At 41.2% G+C, this 19,706-nt stretch overlaps 2 protein-coding genes across 3 annotated transcripts in view; both read right to left on the bottom strand.

The window, feature by feature from the left end:
• The window catches only part of LOC106856320 (HYDIN axonemal central pair apparatus protein), a 70,961-nt gene extending 67,771 nt beyond the window's left edge, over window positions 1-3,190 (bottom strand). The window contains exons 1-3 of the mRNA XM_088172251.1: window positions 3,036-3,190; window positions 1,263-1,379; window positions 74-166 (exon numbers count right to left, since the gene is read on the bottom strand). Coding sequence (XP_088028377.1) covers window positions 74-166; window positions 1,263-1,334 — 165 coding nt within the window. The 5' untranslated portion in view covers window positions 1,335-1,379; window positions 3,036-3,190. The remainder of the gene's footprint in view (window positions 1-73; window positions 167-1,262; window positions 1,380-3,035) is intronic.
• Window positions 3,191-3,755: 565 nt separating this feature from the next.
• Window positions 3,756-8,805, bottom strand: LOC106856422 (hypoxanthine-guanine phosphoribosyltransferase-like). Of its 2 annotated transcripts, XM_014881742.2 has the most exons (9): window positions 8,779-8,805; window positions 8,306-8,412; window positions 7,689-7,872; window positions 7,298-7,360; window positions 6,738-6,755; window positions 6,461-6,543; window positions 5,417-5,463; window positions 4,673-4,749; window positions 3,756-3,803 (listed from the first exon to the last, which is right to left on the bottom strand). In XM_014881742.2, the coding sequence occupies exons 1-9, from the start codon at window positions 8,803-8,805 to the stop codon at window positions 3,756-3,758; spliced, it is 654 nt and encodes a 217-aa protein (XP_014737228.2). The 2 variants fall into 2 exon arrangements, with proteins under 2 accessions (XP_014737228.2, XP_014737218.2); XM_014881732.2 differs by lacking the exon at window positions 8,779-8,805 and having other exon boundaries at window positions 8,306-8,457.
• Between the last annotated feature and the right edge of the window lie 10,901 nt (window positions 8,806-19,706).

Here is a 19,706-nt window from a genome sequence, read left to right as displayed (position 1 = left end):
ACTCTCTTCAAACTTCACATCAAACAGAAAGAAAACGAGGAGGAAAAGGCTACTTTTGACCAGTCTTACTCACATCTGGGTAAATTCTGGGCAGAAAACTACCCCTAGTGCTGTCCCGCTTCTTCCGGTTGAGAAACGTCTCCTTTAGGAAGGCAGAAGTGTTCAGCTGAAAGGCAAAAAAAACCCAGCAAGAGCCTCAGAAATGCCCTTGTTCATCGAGGCTTTTCTTAGTCACTTGCTACTGATGAACAATTTGTGATTTCATCATCTATGACAGTTCTGGAAGGCCTGGAAGTTACCTGCTGAAATACTTAGCATCAGAAAATTAATAATACAGAGTGCAATGCACAAACCCCAACCACATGGCTCTGTCCCATTAGCTTCTCTGTGGTTTGATGTCATATGCTTGGGGATTTCTGCTCTTCAGGCATTTGATTCCTCTTTAGTTTCATTGGATTGAGGCAGTGACCTTCTCAGAGAGTGGGGAGGAGCTCTCACAACTCCCCTAACTCCATCCCTGCACAACACTCAAAACTCACAGTGAGGAGAGAGCACTGCTGGGTGAGTCCAAGAGATGCATGAAAGCAAAGTTGGCCCAAGAGTGAGGTGCACAGGAATGTGTTCAAGTTTTAGTTCTCTCTGTTAACTAGCATTTGTGTTCTCCTTCTTGGCTCACAGACCCCTCCACAGAAGAAACCAAAAGGATCTCCTTGACAGAGCCTCAGCAGTGGGGCATCTCCAGTCAAGTGAGCTGCAGCCAGCCAGGGAACCTTTGTGGCCCTGACTCCACTGCTGTCTGCAGGGCTGGATCTGTGCCCCACACAGGAGATGAGAGAGAGCAGCTGGTTTGGAACCTCTTCTAGCTGGGACCAGCCTTGTCTCTCAAGTCTTTGGGCAGAGTTTGAGCTTTCCCCCCACGTCACACGCCCAAGGGCAGGTTGGTCAGAGCAGCACAGGTGAGTGTCCAGCCTGACAGAAGGAATTGCTGTGACAAAGGGAAAGGGAGAGAAGCACATGCTGAGGGCTTCAGCTGTACATTGGTTTAACTTGGCTCCGGTGGCACAGCCAGGCAAGATGCTGGAGTGTCCCTGAAGCAGCACACGGTGTTCCCTAGTGCACCAGGACAGCCCCCACCCACAGGAGAACGGCACAAAGAGGTGGGGAGGGGTCTGCAGCTTCTGCTGCTGGACAACAGGCAGGGCAGGGAGAGGAGGGACACGAGGGGAGTATCCAGCCTTAACACGGCCCCAGTGGGTACTTACAGTAATAGACTTCAGCCTTTCCCTGGACAAAATACGAGGTGTGGATGTCTGTTTCGAGTATCCAGAAGCCATTTTGGAGGGAGGATGTCACAGATGAGTGACAATACCTCAATATAACTGGAAGGAGCAACAATGGAACTCTGAAAATCCAGAACCCAATTCATGGCAGACTCAAGGGATAGACTGGTGCTAATAATTTTATATTATTTAAAAGTAGCTAAGTGCTTGTTTGGCATAAGTAGCTAGTATTGTTAGGCCTCTAGTTGGACTTTATTTTAACTATATGGCAATGCTGTGCAATTCAAAGATGGATCATACTGAAACCCGGAGCTAAAAATCTGAACATTAGTTATAACAGACAAATCTGTAGCTTGAATATTACTTAAAAATAGCTAGAGTGGACCTCCTCTTCTTTAGGCTAAACAACCTCTACTCTCTCAGCAGCTCCTCACAGGTCTTGTGAGAGACTGAAATGTTATAATTAACGGCTTAAATATGTTATAAAAGACTTTTTACTTTATGTGACAAAACTGTATAAAGAAACTGCGACCACCAAAGCTCACCCCTCCCTGAAAATGCCTCCTGACTGGAACTTTGGACTGTGAATTAAGCCACCTAAGGGAACTTAAGCCAAGACAACATTGACACTATTGTCTTATTATGTCAGGTCTGGGGAGAAGTAAACAAAGCTGACAGAGAAAAAATGTATCCACAACAATGCCAAACTCAGCAACTGTCCTGAAAATCAGCCCTGTCTGGGTTCAGGATGGGGAAGTCATAGCCACAGACTCATCTGCTGAGGCCAGGTTTGCACACAAACCTCCCATCAACAGAGGGAGAAGGAGGAAATTTTGGGGGTATGGCATAACCTCTGGTAATAGGCAGTGGACACCCATCCTCCCTCCCACAAACTGGCTCAGCTCTAAAACTGCCCAGCCCAGAAGGCCCCATCCAGGGGATTCCCATGAGGGGCAGCTGAGGAGGTGTCATAACCCATCAAAGTGCCCCCAGACCCATGCCTGAGGCCTTGAACCAGATGACTGCATGGGATGCAAAGTAACACAACAGATCTGAAAATACAGAACCCAATTCATGGCAGACTCAAAGGATGTAGTGGTGCTAAAGATTTTCTATTAATTGAAAGTAGCAAGAGACAGTCAAACTTGTCCCATCCTAGGGAGGTAGCAGGCCAGTGCCACCTTGCCCAAGTCTGTATTAATCCATTGGAGTCTTATGTTTTGCGAGACCTCACCACAGAAAAGACCAGAAGAGGATTTATAATGGTATGCCAGTGGGATCCACGAAAGGGTGATATTTTCTGCTTAATCTGTCTCTATCACTGTCTTTCTCCCTCCCTTCCCAATCCCCCTCTCCATCCCCACCTTTTCTATTTCTTTCTCTCTTCACATTTACTGTTACTTAAAATCCAGACTATTTACTTTGGCTTATGGTCTCATTTGCACCTTAATTCAGAAGCATCTCCTTATTAACTTTAATAACCAGATCATAACAACCCACTGAAACTTGAACAGAACTCATCCACCTTTAAGCAGTTTAAGTAATCACGAGGGGGAAAAAAATGAACAGACTAGTATATTTAGGAAAGAAGCCCAATCAGTAGACCATATATTGCTTATTCACTCAGCTGTACATGCCACTGAACTGCTGCACCCCAAGACATGGCATTATTCACAACCTGCATTTCCCTTTGGCATTCTCTTTCAGAGCACAGATGTGACAAAACCAAAAAGTACAACTTTAATCGAACTTTACCTTAAATGAAATTCAAGACTCGCTCATAGAGAGACCAATGCTCTCACAGTTCATGACTCGCTCGCAGAGACCAATGCTCTGAGAACAATTCGCAGAGACCAATGCTCTGCGCACAATTCGCTTGCCGACTGGCGCAGTGCAGCCGTCCGCACACGCTCAGGCTGCGAACCGCGGGCTATGAGCGCGTTCTGCGGGAGCTGAGGCCGCCAAGCCGTCACAGACGCGGAGGCCGCGTTCGCGGTTACCGGGCAACCGCGGAACCCGACAGGCGGGCCGGGCCGCTGGAGCTGGGCGGGCCTCGTTCCCCCCTCGATCCCCGCCTGCTCCAGCCTTGGTGGATCTCGGTCCCCGCCTCGTTCCCCCTCTCGGTCCCAGCTTCGTTCCCCGCCTGCTCCAGCCTTGGTGGCCCTGGGTCCCCGTGCCGAGCGGGATCCATCCGCTCCGGGGCCCGGACGGTGACGGGCGCGGCCGCAGCGCTCGCTATGGCCGGAGCCTCGCACGCAGCTCCGCGCCGCTCCGTCAAACGGGAAAACCCAGCGTCTCAATAGTTTGTGTTCAGCGCATCGTGCAAGGGGGAATCAGCGAGCTGCAGGGCCTGGGCACTGACGTGTGGCTTCTCGTTCTTCTTAGGGACACACAAGTAGCAGAAGAAATTTCCTGATGTAATGGTTTACCACCTAATCAGCAGCCAGTAATTAGTGCGCCGGAAGACTGGTATTATCACATTCTGTATTTCTCTTTGGCATTCTCTTTCAGAATACAGATGTGCTAAAAGAAAAAATAAAAAAAGTACAATATTTATCGAATTCTATTTTCGAACGAAATGCAAGACTGATTTTTAGTTGTATTCCCAGCATTGTAACTAAAACACACTAGAACCATAATTGTTGCAAGTTTCCTATTTGCAGTAAACTCGAGATTTTAATTTTCTTTCCAAGTTTATCTGTAATATATAGGTTTATATATTCTAAAGAATTTAGGTTTGTTAAATTACTGCATACTCCTTCATGCTGCTGAGCACAGATTGATCGTATCTTCAACAGAACTGGTTTGTCTTAGTAAAAAGACTTTGAAATGAAAAACTTTCTGAGTCAACCCTATTAGTTTTTGATGTTTCCAAGTCTCCTACTCTGTGCAGCCTAAGGAAGCTGTAATGGAATAAGGGAAGAGAGATTTTACAGACATGTTATCCCTAAGTGTATGGAAAACCTTCACACGGAGTCCCTGCACGGCTGCTTTGAAGACTTGGTGACAGGAGAGCAACATAGGATTGAACTAAGACAGACAAATATCCAATTAAAGTCAAATTACAAGTAATTTTATTTTCAGATGAGGCCTCAGATTGTATGCTGCTCACCATCCTGGGGGTTCAGAATGTCCTGCAGCACTGCTGGGCCATGAGACTTGTGGAGTAGAATTATAAAGAGATGAAGCACAAACATTTTTTATGCACCTACATTGCATTACTGACTCTGCACCTTAAAAATGTTTTTTTCTCTTTTAATGGAAGTTTCTAGCTGGAATTGAAGGATTTTTAATTGTTGAGAAGCTCTTGAGTAGAAGCAAATATTCTTGCTGGGTACCTGTGGTAGGTAGGTACCTGACACCTGGCAGTGGAGGAATGTGCATGTACTCACATTTAGATCTCTGAAGTATTCATTATAGTCAAGAGCATATCCAACCACAAATTTATCTGGAATTTCAAAGCCTGTATCTGTAAGAAAATACAGTTCTTTTTATACTTCAGTGGTGTAAGTAGCTTTTAAGTACACAATTTGTATTCAACACATACTTGAGCTAAGAGTAATATCTCTGTTAGGGTGCTTCCTTAAGAATCTCAGCTGTAAATTGATGACAGAGGTTAGAATCGAAACCATTCTCATCAGTCAGTAATATAATTAGGGTGTTAAGAGAATTATTTTTATTAGCAAAATAATTATTTAAAACCTACTTATGAGTTGGTCCTGGAAGAGGAGACAAGGAGTGAGATTTTACTTGAGTGAAAATAGATCAACTGTGATTGAGTAGGACTTTTCAGTTTGAAAACAAGGCAAGTTTAATAATGCCAAATGTCAAAACAAATGCCCTCTAGGGTCAAAGCAAAGTAAAACAAAGTTAAGGTTTGATTCTGTTTCTGCTATGTAAATAGTTAAATTTTTATATCAAGTAGCTAAACTTGCACGCAGGCCAACCAGGGGAGAGGTCTCAGGGATAGCATAGCTGGTCATTAGTTTCACAACTTTTTATGAAGTTTCTCCCCGTTTCTCTTGGCCTTCTTGAAACTTACGTGCCAGTCATCAGATGTGCTGCCTGAAGTGAAATTGTAAGACTGTGTTTTGGAAAATATAGGAAAAAAAATACTAGAAAAACACAATACTTACAGTCTGGTCTGTAACCTGGACTCTGACATGTTCTTTTAACGAGCAGGCTGTAAGGCAGAGCAGAGAAGGTTGTTTTTAAAAATATGTCTTGCCCTAAGCTGTAGACTTCCCTTCTGCCACGTCTCCCCATAAACTTCTAAAATCATGCACTTAAATTAAAACAATGAGATTGTTGCACAGAAAGAAGTAGTGTCCAGCCTTGTAGTGGAGGGAGAAGCAAAGGCTCTGATCTAGGTTCATTCTTTATGTCCAAGTGGCTCTACTTTGTATTCAATTCCCTCCAGTCCTGTGTCTCAGATCATTGCCCTTCCATGTAGCAATGCCTCAGGAAACTAGAATAGCACAGAGGGGGAAGCATGTCCAAGAGGCAGGTAATGATTTTAGTGGGTAGGGAGGGAGAGAGGGAGAAAAGGACAATTTATTCTGCAAAATAATTTCTATTCTTGGTTTGCCTGTGCACTTCAGAAGAAGCTGAGAACCTCCTGGACAGTCACTAGAAATACTGTCTGAATAACTGGTACGTAAAGCAGCTGTTTCTGTAAAGCATTGTGATTACTTGACAGACACAGGGATATTCCACAAAATTTTCTTTTAGAGATCTACTAAAAGAAGATCTAGAATGCTACTTGAAGCCATCTCCCAAGTGCTGAGAGACGCTTAGATTCTGGAAACTTCTACAGTTGAGGATATTAAGAAAGTTGTCATTCTAGCATTGAGGCAACTGACATGGAGTTAGAAAACCTATGGAGAGAGATGAATTACCTTGAAACATAAAGTAAGAAACAGGGAATCCATCAGACTTTATGGACTACACAGAAAGAGCCATAAAACCTGGATTTTTATTAATTTGAGCAGTGAAGATGGTAGTGCATGGGTAAATTTCCCAGTTGAAGACACACTTAAGTTTTAAGCAGCTGGATAAGGATTACTTCCTGCATTTGCTTCTTTCCCCCCAAAATTCAAGCCAAACAAGCTCCTGTCAGCATATACTGACTATTCACCCAAGTGATTTGAATATTTTAGTTAGTAGCTATGTCCTTGTACCTTACAACTTTTACCATCCTTGGTTTCTTGTCCTTTATTTTTGAAAGCAGTGCTTTCATTGTTCTACCAGTCTCAATAATGTCCTGAAAGAGATAAAAAAATAAATTATCCATCAAGTTTGAAAGGAAAACCAGACTGTCAGTGGATTAAACTAGAGCATAGCAACCCGGCAGCCCAGTAACAATTAATTACAATTTTATAGGTAATATGTATTAATTTGAAAAGAGGAGAGAAAAAAAATCCATGTCATTCCACCCCTTCTTCAGTCATTACTTACCTCTACTACTAACACATTCTGGAAGAGATTACATAGGGAAAGAAGGGAGAGAAGAGAAAAGAAAATACTTAAATGGCGATTTCCAGCAAATTATACAGCCAACAAAAATACACTAAAACCCTGAGTTACAAAGAAATTGCATTGATTTTCAAAGGAGGTTGTCACTTGAACTACTGACTTTACTTTGGTGCTTTCTAGAGTCTTTCTGTAAATATTTATGAAAGCTAGGTGATAAAGGTACCTACGTCAGGTCTATATATTGCTCTATGTATAGCACTAGTATTCTAGAGCCACACTGAATGACTCAGTTTAGTGTGGTTCATTTCTGGGGGTTCTGGGATAAGATGGAGAATAGGATCTTTGGGAGCACTCATTACTGATCACTTCAGGTTTCCACTGAGATCAGTGGGAATTATTCACCACTTCAAAGCCCAGCAACTGTTTTAAATCAGTGTTAAGGCTGGAAGTATGCAGTATCAAAATCTTAATAAAGATGGATTTTCTGGAAAACAGACAAGAACAGTTGTTTCCCTTTAAAAACTGAAGATGCTGATTCATACCTTCCCATTTAGTGTAGACAGTTCCTCTCCAACAAAGCTAATATTTTCTGCAGGTGAATCATTCTGGAAGGAGAAAGAAGAAATGGAAGTGACATAAAGCATGCCCAAAAGTGTTATCCTCTGTTTGTTGGAAAGATGTGCTGCTTTTGCCTTTTGCAAGAGGAGGGAGTTTGCCTTTGTCATGTTGAATGTTCTGATATATGTTTATTCCAGCGAATGTATGATTTCCACCCTTTGGGGCAGATCAGTAAATCAGTTCCTTTTTAGTATGTAATTTGAACAGAATGTTCATATAAACTCAATTTTTGTGGTGTTCTCATGCAAAGTACCAGTATTTAGAATGCCAATCTATGGATAGAGTAAATTTTCCAAAGAAAAGAAAGTTGCTTACACAGTAGCTTTTTATTCTGACAAAATCCACGGTAACAGGCACAGATTTATCACCATTTTGATTTAGTGCTTTTATATGGTCCAGCAAATCAGCAAAGAATTTATAACCTCCTTTAAGGACACAGAGTGCAACAATGTGATGACTTCCCATGTCTTGCATGATATCTCTAGCCAAACGTTCTGTCCTGTGAGAAAAAAAAATAAATGGAAATTCTGGAAAATGTTCTGTATATCATAGTTGTTTGTCCATATATAAAGCAATGTTCAAGTAAAAATTCTGATCTTCCTGTTTGGTTTTCATAAGTAGCTAATTGTGACCACAGCAAGTTATAGAAAATTTAGTTACATTTTTGCACAGCACAAGCTGATTTAATCCATAAACCTAAATACTGCAGAGAGGTGGGCCTGAAGATATTTGAGGGAACATGGAAGCTTAACTGGGCTTGTAGAGGAATCCTCTCCATAAACCCCTCTTGTATTAGCCTTTAGGACAGAAGTGTTAGGGCTGCAGGGTTTCCATGTTTCTCATGGGCTGCACAGCGCAGGACCTCAGTCTTTTCATTTGAAGGGACAAAAATTGGCATCACTGTCCCTATTCTTTTCTGTTTACCCTCATACCTGTCCAGGATGAGTCCATGAGGAATGAAGACTTTTTCTAAATCTTCTTCATAATGCTTAGGAATGCAAAACAGATTTTCGTTGTAGCCGCTTTCCTCATCTCTTATCTGCAAGGGAAAGGGAAGTAAGTCTAAAACTAGCAACAAAACCATACAAGAGAAAGCTTTCAGTCTGATAGTGTGCAGAAAAAAATTCCTCCCCCCAATAATGCGTCAAAATAAAAATATTTCTGAGAGTTTTTGATCTTTCTGCTAGAACTATTCACAATCTGATAACTCAGGAATTGGCGGCTGAATTGTGAATGCATAACAAGTACTTTGCTCCAGTCATTATGAGATAAATGCTTGGCCATCATCAACCCATTAAAAAAGCCACTCAAAACAATAACATCCTCCTCTCTTATTCCATTTGCCCTTCTGCAGAGCTCAGTAGCTTGCTTGTGTGGTAGGCAAGCGAAAGTTAGAATGTAAGGCAAGGAGATTGGGATTACAGGTCAGCATGTGACTTTGGGGTGCTGCTCTGCCTTGACCATCACTTTCCACTGTGTAAAAGAGAAAACTCTGCCTCCTAAGCATGAATTCACAGCTGAACGACATTCCAGCCATTATCTGTCTCAGGGGACAGGGGAGATGGCTCATCCCAAAGGAGAGGCTTTGGGATGGCAATGGGAAAAGGGGAAGCTGCAGAGGGTGCCCATAGGTGGGAAGAAGTTGTGCTGTTTGCCCTTGGAGCAGAGTGCTCCTCATGGTGGCTGGGGACTGGCCATGGCTACATCCCACAGATATGGACCAGGATTTAGGATTAAAATTAATTATTCAACCTGCTGGTGTCAGGATGTTGCACCCAGAGGTGTCTGCATGTCTAGGAGCTCTATAATTTCGATTAGGGCTTCTCTTCTGGCCCCAAGCAGATCTGTATTTTTGGATTCTACCTCCCTTCAAGATCCATCCATCCTTGATGGCTGCTTTGTTCATTTATAAAGTGGTGGTACAAAACCAGGCAAGGAAAAATAAAAGGAAGTAGAATTGTGAATAAGATTAATATATAAGTTTTAGAAGTAAATTAAGAAAACCCCTTCAGATTAGTGAGATTTTGTCACATCTGATACTGCTCTGCTGTTGTTAAAAATACAGAACTAACTGAAAGAAAAATTCAGAGCTGGCTCAAGGCTTCACTAGTGAAAAGTAGGTTATCTACATATCAGTTACATTCTGTAGAACCCAGTAAAGCATCTTGCTAAAAGCACAGAGCTGTGGATTTGGCAGTAATAGCAGAAAGTATTACTAACAAGAAGTTAACACCTGCAAACTCTTTAGACAGATGAATTGTTTTTAATTCCCCTCTTCCTTGGCATAGGAGAGATGAGTACTTAGGAAGAAAAGGAAAATGAACTCTAAGAAACAGGAGTAGGTTATTACTTGCAAAACTCATGGTAGCCAAAAATGAAATAACCAGTTACTGCCATTTATTTTAAATTGGCCACAAATTAATCCTGCATTTAAAGATAAAGCTAGAGACGGGTTAAAGGAAATTTCAAAGAACAGATTATAGTAGGAGAAGGCAATGGGCATTGAAGCTCATCCTGGCTGGACTAAGCATTTTCTGCAGGTACTCAAAATTGGTTGGCCCTAATGGTCCCAGAAAATGCAGAATGACCTCGCAGCTGAGCCCTGGGTGGGTGGCAGCAGTGCTGTTCTCCCTGGTTTATTACTATTTTCTTCACAGCTGAAGTCAGTGAAGTGAAAGCTTAAGTACAGCATTGGTTTTAGATCAGGTTTGTTCGTGCCTTGCGGATGGTGGAGAGATGCTGGCAGTGACACTGGGATCAGCTGTGGGTCAGGCTGTGCCACAGCACTGAGAGCAGCTTTAGTGAATGCAGAGCTGCTCATAGCTTGATGTTTGATTGACCCAGGTGGACAGCTCCAAACTGGCCCATTTCTGCCTCTGGGAGCCTGCTAGTGGTGAATACACAGGCAGGGTATGAGATCCTGACTTAATTAGAAACATTGGTCAAGGGCAATGATCATTTGAGACTACTAGAACATATAAACATTATCATGTGAAGAATCAAAAAATGCACCTTTAACAATAGTCACTGACAGCAGTATAAAGGATACTGTTTGTTTTGTTGTTGGGTTTTGGTTTGTTTTGTCTCCAAGATTCCCATGTCTATTGCATCCTACTTAGCTGCAGCTTAAATGCGGTGATAATGCTCCCTGCAATTTGAGCAGCTTCTTTTGCCTAATCATGATACTGATTGCAGTATTTAATGGATTTCAGCTTCACAATCTGCTTTTGCATTTATAAATGCACAACATTTCTTCTGCACAGCAAGTTAAATCTCAGCCTTCTTGCCAAAGCTGAGCTTCCTGTTGCACTCGATGGGTGACACCACAGCTGCTTCAGCTTAAGTGAGGGATGAGCTTTGTAACCGTGGCATAAAGATAATCTTGAGGTATACCGGTGTCAATAGTCTTTACTGCTTAGAGCTACTAAAGCAGTGCAGCTTTGTAGCTGTTACTTGGTTTAACAACTCTGCTCATTGAGAGTCTTGGGTACAAACAGTATCTGCTACAATAATATCCTCCTTTTTTAAAGTCTAATGAAAGGTTCAAAACAAGAACTTCAAGGATTGCAACAGTTTGAGCACCACATCAATACAGCAACCTGCCTTACAGGCTCATTAAAGCCTTTGCATTGAGACATAGGCTGAATAATGCAGTGACAGGCCATAATAATAAAGCAATCTACTAAACTATCACACAAAATCATTAATTTTTTTAAATTGTGAGTTTATAACTTGAGGAATTAGTTGTTTAATTTAATTTCAGTCTCATCTGTTATTCAATTACTGATGTAGGTTTCTAAGTGGAAGAAACAACAAAACAAGCTACAGCAATTTTGTACAGTAGGGAAGTTCATAACTATTATTTCATCAGCACAGAATGAAAAAATATGAATATAGGTATGTTAAAGTCAAATGATGTCATGCATTTGTAGAAAAGAGTCTATCAAGAGGCCTCTGCTCTGAAAGCCATTATTTCTGCCAAGTAAACATAAGAACCAAAGTCTTTAATTAGTATTTCTAATATTCTGCTAATTTTGGTGAAGCTGACCCTCTCCTCCCAGCCAAAGCTCCCTTCAGGCAAATAACCAAACACAAGGACAATATGCTTTCTCACCTGCAGTCCATGAGCCATAATTCCTCTTTGAACTATATACTCTTGCAGAATAAGTTAGTGCTACTGCTGTAGTTCAGCTTTCTCTGTTTTAGTCTTCTGGTTAGATTGTGACTTGATTCTAAGAGGTCAAAATTGCCATCCTTCCTGCAGGAAGCATTACTTCCTTCTATTAATGCACTGACATCACAATCCCAGGTTTTTACGTAATCAGATTAACCAGAAATAAAATGAGCCCAGCTGTAACCAATGAGAGTAAAGATGTGGGAAACAAGGGAGATGCAAAAGGGACTCATGAGTCAAATTAATAGGAAGGACTAGGCAGAATAGTGGAATTTTAACTGAAAACACACATCAGATATTTAATTGTAGCAGGTGGTAAATTAATGATGTACGTGTAAAAGGTAAATTTATATACCATTTTCTTACAAAGTGTTTGTTTATACAAACTATTGTTGTGACAAAGTCTATATCTTTCTAAAATTCGTGTAATAACTTGTCAGAAAATGTCAGTTATAGGTAAAGCAGAACAAACAAAGCTTATTTTTTAAAGGGTCTTGAAGGAGAGGTCTGCAGTTGTGGAGATATAGTGAACCCTGTCTGTCTGTCATTCTTCCAGGTCATCCTTTCATAAAATGAGGTGATAGTTCCAGTAACACACTTCACATCATTTCAAATCAAATCACGCTGACATTCCCTGTAATCTGATTAGTCTACCAAACGGCACTATTATCTGGGATTAATAGGAAAGTCTGAAATTTCTAAAAATTAATCCTACTTGCAAAATGAGCTAAAACCAGCTTGCATGCAACATATTACAGGATGTTCTTACTAGATGGGGTACATTTTATTAATTCAACTAGTTTAGTGTTCTCTTGGTGAGGGAGCACAGTAGCTAATGGAAGGAGATTTTTCTTGTTTCTTTGTAGTCTCACAGTTGCTTTTCAGATTGTGGCTGGTGACACTTGAGATAATGTAGAGAATCTGTTCCAATGGATTAATGGGCATATCCACAACCTTAAGTGGTACATTTAATAATAGTTCTGTTTGGGAACTGTTAGTGCCTTGAGGCTGCCTGACCCCTATTTTATGTAGTTAGCAGGACCTTCCTTCTATGAATTCCCTACTGTGTTTCCTACACACCCGTGAGCTCCATATCCTGAGGAAAGCCTTGCTTTTCGAATTCCTAGTGGAAGGTGGCCCTTTCTAGCTGACATATTTGTTGGTTAATTTTCATGTAGTTTTCTGCATTTAAACAGAATTCAGCCTAGTTTTGCTAAAATCAACAACATGAATGCAATTACTTGTTTGAAGCCTCTTTCTAATCAAGGCACTAATTATTGGCATTACTCTCAGTTTGCCATTTCCAGCAGTTGAACTGAGCACAGTGTCTGAAATTACAGTGAAGAAATAAATACTGCATGCATATCTGATATGATCTATGGCTCACAGCTTAGCTGTGCCCTGTTTCAAAATGCCCTGGTCTTCTCTATATTATGGAATTTTTTTGTATGTGTAATCTCTGTAAAGGGAAACTTTGACTACACAGTGCTCCTCCTTGGCAGCCTGCTCTCTGAACAGGCCACTTGAATATGTTCTCACATGTAATATGTTTGCTTTGGTTCTGGATATTAGAAGGCCATCTTTGCTGTGTAAATTCTATAACCCTCTGAAGTTTTTACTTGAGGCAGGTTTGATTCCTTATTGCTCACATTTCTATATGGAGCTTGCAAATCTTTGTGTCTCCTTTAGGCACTGTACTCTTAGATCTGACCTGAACTGGGCCCAGTTCTAAAGTCCTGTTTAATTCTGTTTCAGAAAAGGGTTGTAGAAAATCCCTCTCACTGACTTAATTTTGTATTTTGGCTGCATGGGGAATATTAGCTGAGTGACAAATGAGCAGTGACTTTATTGATTAGAGCCCATGTTTACTCTTTTATCAGACTTTAAGCTGGTTCAAGAAGTCTCTGCCTACTCTATTTGAAAACTACTTCCCAGATCATATTTGTTCAAATGAATTTAGGCTTCTCAGTAAATTCCATAGGACCATGATAGTAACCACACACCACAATCACCTGGCATGTACTGGAAACAGCAATAAATGTGTTAGTGGTATCAATTAGTAATTTGCATTATGAGAGTTATGGCTACAGTGAATGTTTTTATTGTCACATTCTGAAAAAATAAAAGTACTCACAGGTAAAATGTTCATGCTAAAACAGCTGTTTGTCTTGCTGAATAATGAAAATAGAATGTAGCCAGCTGGCATCCTTGGATGGCTTCTCTGTTGTAAATTATGTGATCATACTCCCATAGGAAAGAACAAAAAAGTTTAGGTGCATATGTATTTGTTCCACATGGGAGTCCCAAGTGCATCTTTTTAAAATTAAGTGTTCCGAGGAAACCAAATCGTGTTTCAATCTCTTGCCCTGCTCTAGATAATAGGATGCTGAAAGAGCCAATAAGTGTAGCCCACACAAGCAGACTGGAAATTAATTAGATCAGCACTGATAGCTTGGTAAACATCAGCCAGTCAATACAGAATAACACTGCTCTTGGCCTTGCATCTATTCCCAGAACTCTTGAATCAGTAACTACTTTTCTCAGGACATGATTTTGCTGTTTCCATACCTGAGTTTGCTAAACAGGTTTGCATTCTATTACAGTTTGGAGTGACCGGCCTTGAGACTGCTGCGATCGTTTTAAAGGTCTCCCAGAAACACGGTATAAACACGAATAAAGTGCTGAGGGGAATTTGGCGTTCGTCCTTTTGGTTCGGGAGGCAGGCGTGTGCAGCTGGGTGTGCGCTCTGCTCACCGCAGCCGGCTCGGGCTGCGCCACGAGAGGGCAGCGCCGGCCAAGGGGAGCGTTGGGATCCGGCTGGAAATTAAGGAATGATTCTGCTCCCCCAGAGGGTGCTGGCACTGCCCAGGCTCCCCAGGAATGGTCCCAGCCCCGAGGCTGCCGCAGCTCCAGGGGCGTTTGGACACCAGGGATGCACAGGGGGATTGCTGGGGGGCTGCAGGGACAGGGGCTGCGCTGCATGATCACACGGAGAAGGATGGAGAGGAGGGACTGCTTGCGAGGAAGGACGTGTAGTGACAGGACATTGGCTCGGTTGGAGCATGGTGTTAATAACGCCAGGGTTGTGGGTTTGGACCCTGTGTGGGCCATTCGCTTCAGAGCTGGACTTGCTGATCCTTGTGGGTCCCTTCCAACTCATAATATTCTGTGATCCTGTGACATGGGGGAATGGATTCCTACTGACAGAGAGTAGGCTTAGATGAGATATTGGGAAGAAATTCTTGACAACGAAGGTTGATGAGACCCTGGCACAGGATGCCCAGAGCAGCTGTGGCTGCCCCTGGATCCCTGGCAGTGCCCAAGGCCAGGCTGGACATTGGGACAGTGGGAGGGGTCCCTGCCATGGCTGGGGTGGGGCTGGATGGGCTTTAAGGCCCCTCTGACCTAAACCATTCTATGATTCTGTGAGTCTGTCATGCCTGTGGGCCCCTTCCAGCTCTGAATATTGTGTGATTCTGTGAAATATTTACACCAGTTCCAGACTTGTGTAATTGTGGATTGCAGGAAAACTGCTCTGATCTGCACCGCTGAGACCTAGCCCATTGGGCTCCAAGTTCTGAGTGGCTACTAAAACCTTGAATTAAAACTTAGCATTTGTATTCAGGGGCTGATGGGTTATTAGGCAAACTGATTAATACGTTTTGCAATGGCTTGACCTAAGTAATTCCATGCCCACCCTAAATCTGCTTTTTTTTTTTTTTTTTTTTTTGGCACTTTGAATTCTTAGATAAGACCAGCTGCTTAATTGATTTCCAAAAAATTGTTTGGAAAAACCACACTGCACATTCCATGATAAACAGTGCATATTTACAATTAAAGACTAGAAGCAGTTACACAAATTTCGGTCTCCTTGTGTACTCCCTGATCGTGTAGCTTTTTTATGTTTCATTATTTCATTAACATGAACCTTTATACTTTCCCAATCTATTTTCTGTCTGCCTTGAGATTTTATTATTTTACTGAAATAGAAAAGTGATCTAAAGCTCATTCAGTATTGGATATTTATAAATGTTGTGCATGAAAATATTTTGGGTTTACAACTCATCTGATAACCCCAAGAAACCATCAATAACCCTAGGAAACCGACTGCTGGATGTCAGAACTGTAGAAGATTACCTAGATTTTAAATTCCAGTAATTCTTGAAAATATCCTGACACCAGTTCATGAGTAGATGAATGCTAAATTCTGCAAGCTCAGAAATTCTGATGGCCAACATGGAGGAAAAGTGCAGTATTTATTAACAAAGTCTTTGAGACCCTAACAGAACTGGTGGAGTGACTGTTTGAAGGAAAACTTTATATATCTTTTGCTACATTTAGTTTGTAGATAGGAGAAATGTTTCAGTCTCCTGGACTGTCTATGTTAGAGAATAATTTTGAGAGAGGATCTGATTAGGACTGGGGCAACAGAGCAGAGACAAGGAATCAAGACTTCTGGATTTAATTCCCAGCTCAGACACACAGTTTATTTACTGTATGCCCATGGCCAATTTATTTTCCTGACTGCTCCTGTTGTACCTCTGACCTCCCTCAGTGCTGCCTTTCCCCGTCTGCCCCTTGTAATCAGCTGACCTCAGAGTTTGGGTCTTCTCTGCCCTGGGCTGCAGGGTCCTTGTCAGTTTTGGGGATGTGCCTTCCAAGAAGCCTCATTGATGTCATCACTGGTGGTCAGATGCATGATTTGATAAACGACTGTGATCTTTTTCCTCGCATGTGAAGCTCCAGCTGTTGCAGTTTCACGTGTCTGTGAGCAAACAGGAGCAGCTCCGTGCCTGCCATGGTGTGCAGTGTGTCTGATCCTGTTCCCCCAGCCCCCAACAGCTGGATGGGGTTGTTTCACCTCGGGAGCAATGGGTGGTCTGGGAAGCAGCCTGCTCTGCTCTTGGGGAGCTGGACTCATCTCTTCTACAGAGATGTTTAATAAAAATATTTGTTAAACAATGGCTTTATCTGAGTGTGTGATCACAGCTGTTTTATTTTAGCAACGTAACAGCAATAACAATTAAATCCATATTTCTCCTTGGATATTTATTTTCCTGAATTCATTCTCAGAGTGGTGTGAATTGCTGAGTTAAAATAGAACTGCTTGCAGTGAATTTCAGATTGCTTGTATTACCTTAGTATGATTCTTTTATTACTTGAGATGTTAAACCAGTATAAAAATACATACCGCACAGAGATCACATTTTGAAATATCCTAAAACTCCTCTTCATAATCACTATTTTAATTGTTAACATTGTTCTATTCTGCAAAGCTATGTTTGATTCTTATAAGAGCTAAGTGCCTTCTTCCCATAACAGCATGTAAGAAAAATGTGGACTACGCATTTTGAAGTGAAGATAGCTCATCTCTAAATCCGAGTTTTACAAGCCCATCTATTTCAGTGTTGCCAATGCCTTCTGTTGAGATTGTGAGAAACAATGCTCACTTAAAAGAATTTCAAAGGTTTATTAAACCTTAACAAAAAGACAATAAAAAACTGAATAAGGAGAAAGAGCAGCACTGGGAGCAAAGGACTCCATGTCCATGCCCATGCCATGTGCTCCTACAAAATGGCTGCTCCACCTTTTCCACCCCTGGGGGTTGCAGTTTTCATCCCTTAACTGTGAGAGCCAATCTGTCACATAACATCTATAACCAGATGTTCAGTATTGAAGATAACACTATTGTAGGAACTGGCTTAGAAAGATTTTACTGCTGCTGCTTATGTTCTTTACAGGCCCTGGCTGTGGAACTCACCTCCAGTGCCATTGGCTGTGCAGGCTTGCCCACAATGTGAAAAGCAAATTCAGTACAGTTTCCTAAGACGGTGGAGGGAACAAAGAGAAAGTTTCTGTTACTGATTCTTAAGTTTTCAATTCCTTTGTCAGGCACAAAAGATCTACTTTCAGCATAGATCACTTTCATCCTCATCAGAGATGATAGAAAGTCCTTCCTTAACTGAAATGAAGGGATTATGTCCTGAGGGCACATTTCTATTGGAGTCCTCTGCAGCAAAATGTCCAGAAATTCAGAGCAGTTCACCACATTTTTATCCTGCATCTATACCTGAATTCAGTTAATTGCTTTTCTTCAGTCTTAGACTACCTATGTCTCAGACTGGCAGATTTTATATCTTCTTAACACATATATTTGCTAACTTAAAACTAAACATGGCTGCTTCATGGCAGTTGACAGCCCTCACTGAAACAGGACAGGAAACTGGAAAGATTATGGAGTCTTCTTATGTTTGTCTTTGGATTACTCTCAGGTAAATCCTTCAGTGTTAATAAAGAATATAGATTTCTCACAAAGCTTCCTTAGGCAAGTTTGTAAGAAATCCGTAATTCTGAAGAAGAATAAATTCTCAGCACTGATATTTCTGAAACTGACTTAATTGACCTTTCAAAAATATTTTGTTAGTGTTTAGAGAAGGTGCAAACCCCAATCATCATTGTAACAATTGTCTTTGTCTCTGCTTTCCTTCTGAAGCCATCATTTTAATCTGGTGTAGGGGCAAGTGTTGTTTATGTAAAATATATAAAGGGGTACAATTTAAATTTCCTGTCACATACAGTCATATGGGAAATATGGATTTATCCTATGCAGAGCCATACATTTAACATGGGACTACACATGGAATATTTGCTAGAAGCTATCTCATTGATGTCAGTTTGTTTTTTAAGGGATTTAACTAAATAAGAGCACACCTCTCATAATTTCTGAATTCATTAGCCTTCCACTGACAGCCAGTTCCTATTCTCCAGTCAGTATGCCCCAGATTTTCAAGCCTAAGTATTGGAATTACTTGTATATCACCTTTATTCTGACCACAACTTGAAAAACGAGCACGTAGTTTTGTGATTACACAGAGAGAGTGGGTTATATAAAAGATTCTTAATGAAACACATTGTTTCATGGTTCCCTTATGTCATATAATGGTCTTGATCTGTGGGAAAAGTAATAAAACATGAATCTGAATGGTTGAAAATTAATGCAGTTCTACTGTAGCTAATCTACATCTACTTTAAGATGTGTATTCACTGATAGTTAAACTTATGCAATAGTCTGTTTAAAGAGTTGAATTAATGTTATCTAAATTTTAACCCTCAAATGGTACTAATGTTTAAAATCTAATAGTTAAGCCTTGTGCTTGTTTATGTCAAATTGTTTTGCTTGAAAGAGATCTATAAAATCCACATTTTAAGTTTATAAACAGTCTTGTTTAATCTAAAAATGTTTATCCCATTTTCCCAGTCTGAAATACTGCTGTACTTGCACTGCTCTTGTGTGCCCCAAACTTAGCAAAATTAATTCCCTATTCACTCTGATGGTGACAGCGAGTGTGTTATTCAGTGAGAACAAGTTAGGTTTGTTTCCAGCTCTCCTTGAGGCACCTTGGCTCAGAGCAGAGACCTTGTATGTCACCAAAAGGATCTTCCAGGCCTATTAATCAGAGCCACGTCAGTTGTCACGGCACAGTGGACACAGCGACTGGCTTTCGCTCTGTTCAGCTCTCCACAAGAGTAGGTCATAATGAAGCTAAAAACCGTGGTTGAATATTAATGAAGGCAATTCATTCTTCACTCCTTATCTAGTCTTTTCCACATTTCACTTGAGCCTATGCCAGAACTGACATAAAACTAATAACTCAGAGGGAGCCCCCTTACGTAACGCCGCGTGCCCTCATGTGACATGGCAATTTACTTGTCTTTGTGCATTGCTGCTGCTGTAAACGTGCATTTCAGAAAGGGCCCTGCAGCACTGACTGGAAAAATCTGACTTTGTAGAAGATGTGATGTAGCAGTAATGAGGAGAAACCAGGATGGAAGGCCATGGATTCAGATGCTGGCTGAAGATCACTCAGTTTGTCCACAAACCTAAAAACGCAGCACTATGTGGTAAAGCTGGAAAACCTTTAATATCTTGGCTTTTAAGAAGAGAAGAAACTTAAAGTCATGGAAGACAGCTGTGATAATTTTGGTCATTTTTAGACATGTTAAATTTTCATTATGGCAATTATTCTTTTAATTATCTTTTTAAACATCTTCCATTGTAAAACATCATCCACCATGACTGGCTTTTCAAAAATCCCTTTTAATCAGCAGGAGTCCAATTTGGGAAAGCACAGAACTCTGCATTAAGGACTGTTCCTCTT

This window comes from Sturnus vulgaris, chromosome 12, assembly GCF_052056855.1.
Source record: "Sturnus vulgaris isolate bStuVul1 chromosome 12, bStuVul1.hap1, whole genome shotgun sequence".
In the NCBI taxonomy this organism is placed as follows: Eukaryota; Metazoa; Chordata; class Aves; order Passeriformes; family Sturnidae; genus Sturnus; species Sturnus vulgaris.
This window is presented reverse-complemented; position numbering and strand designations above follow the sequence as displayed.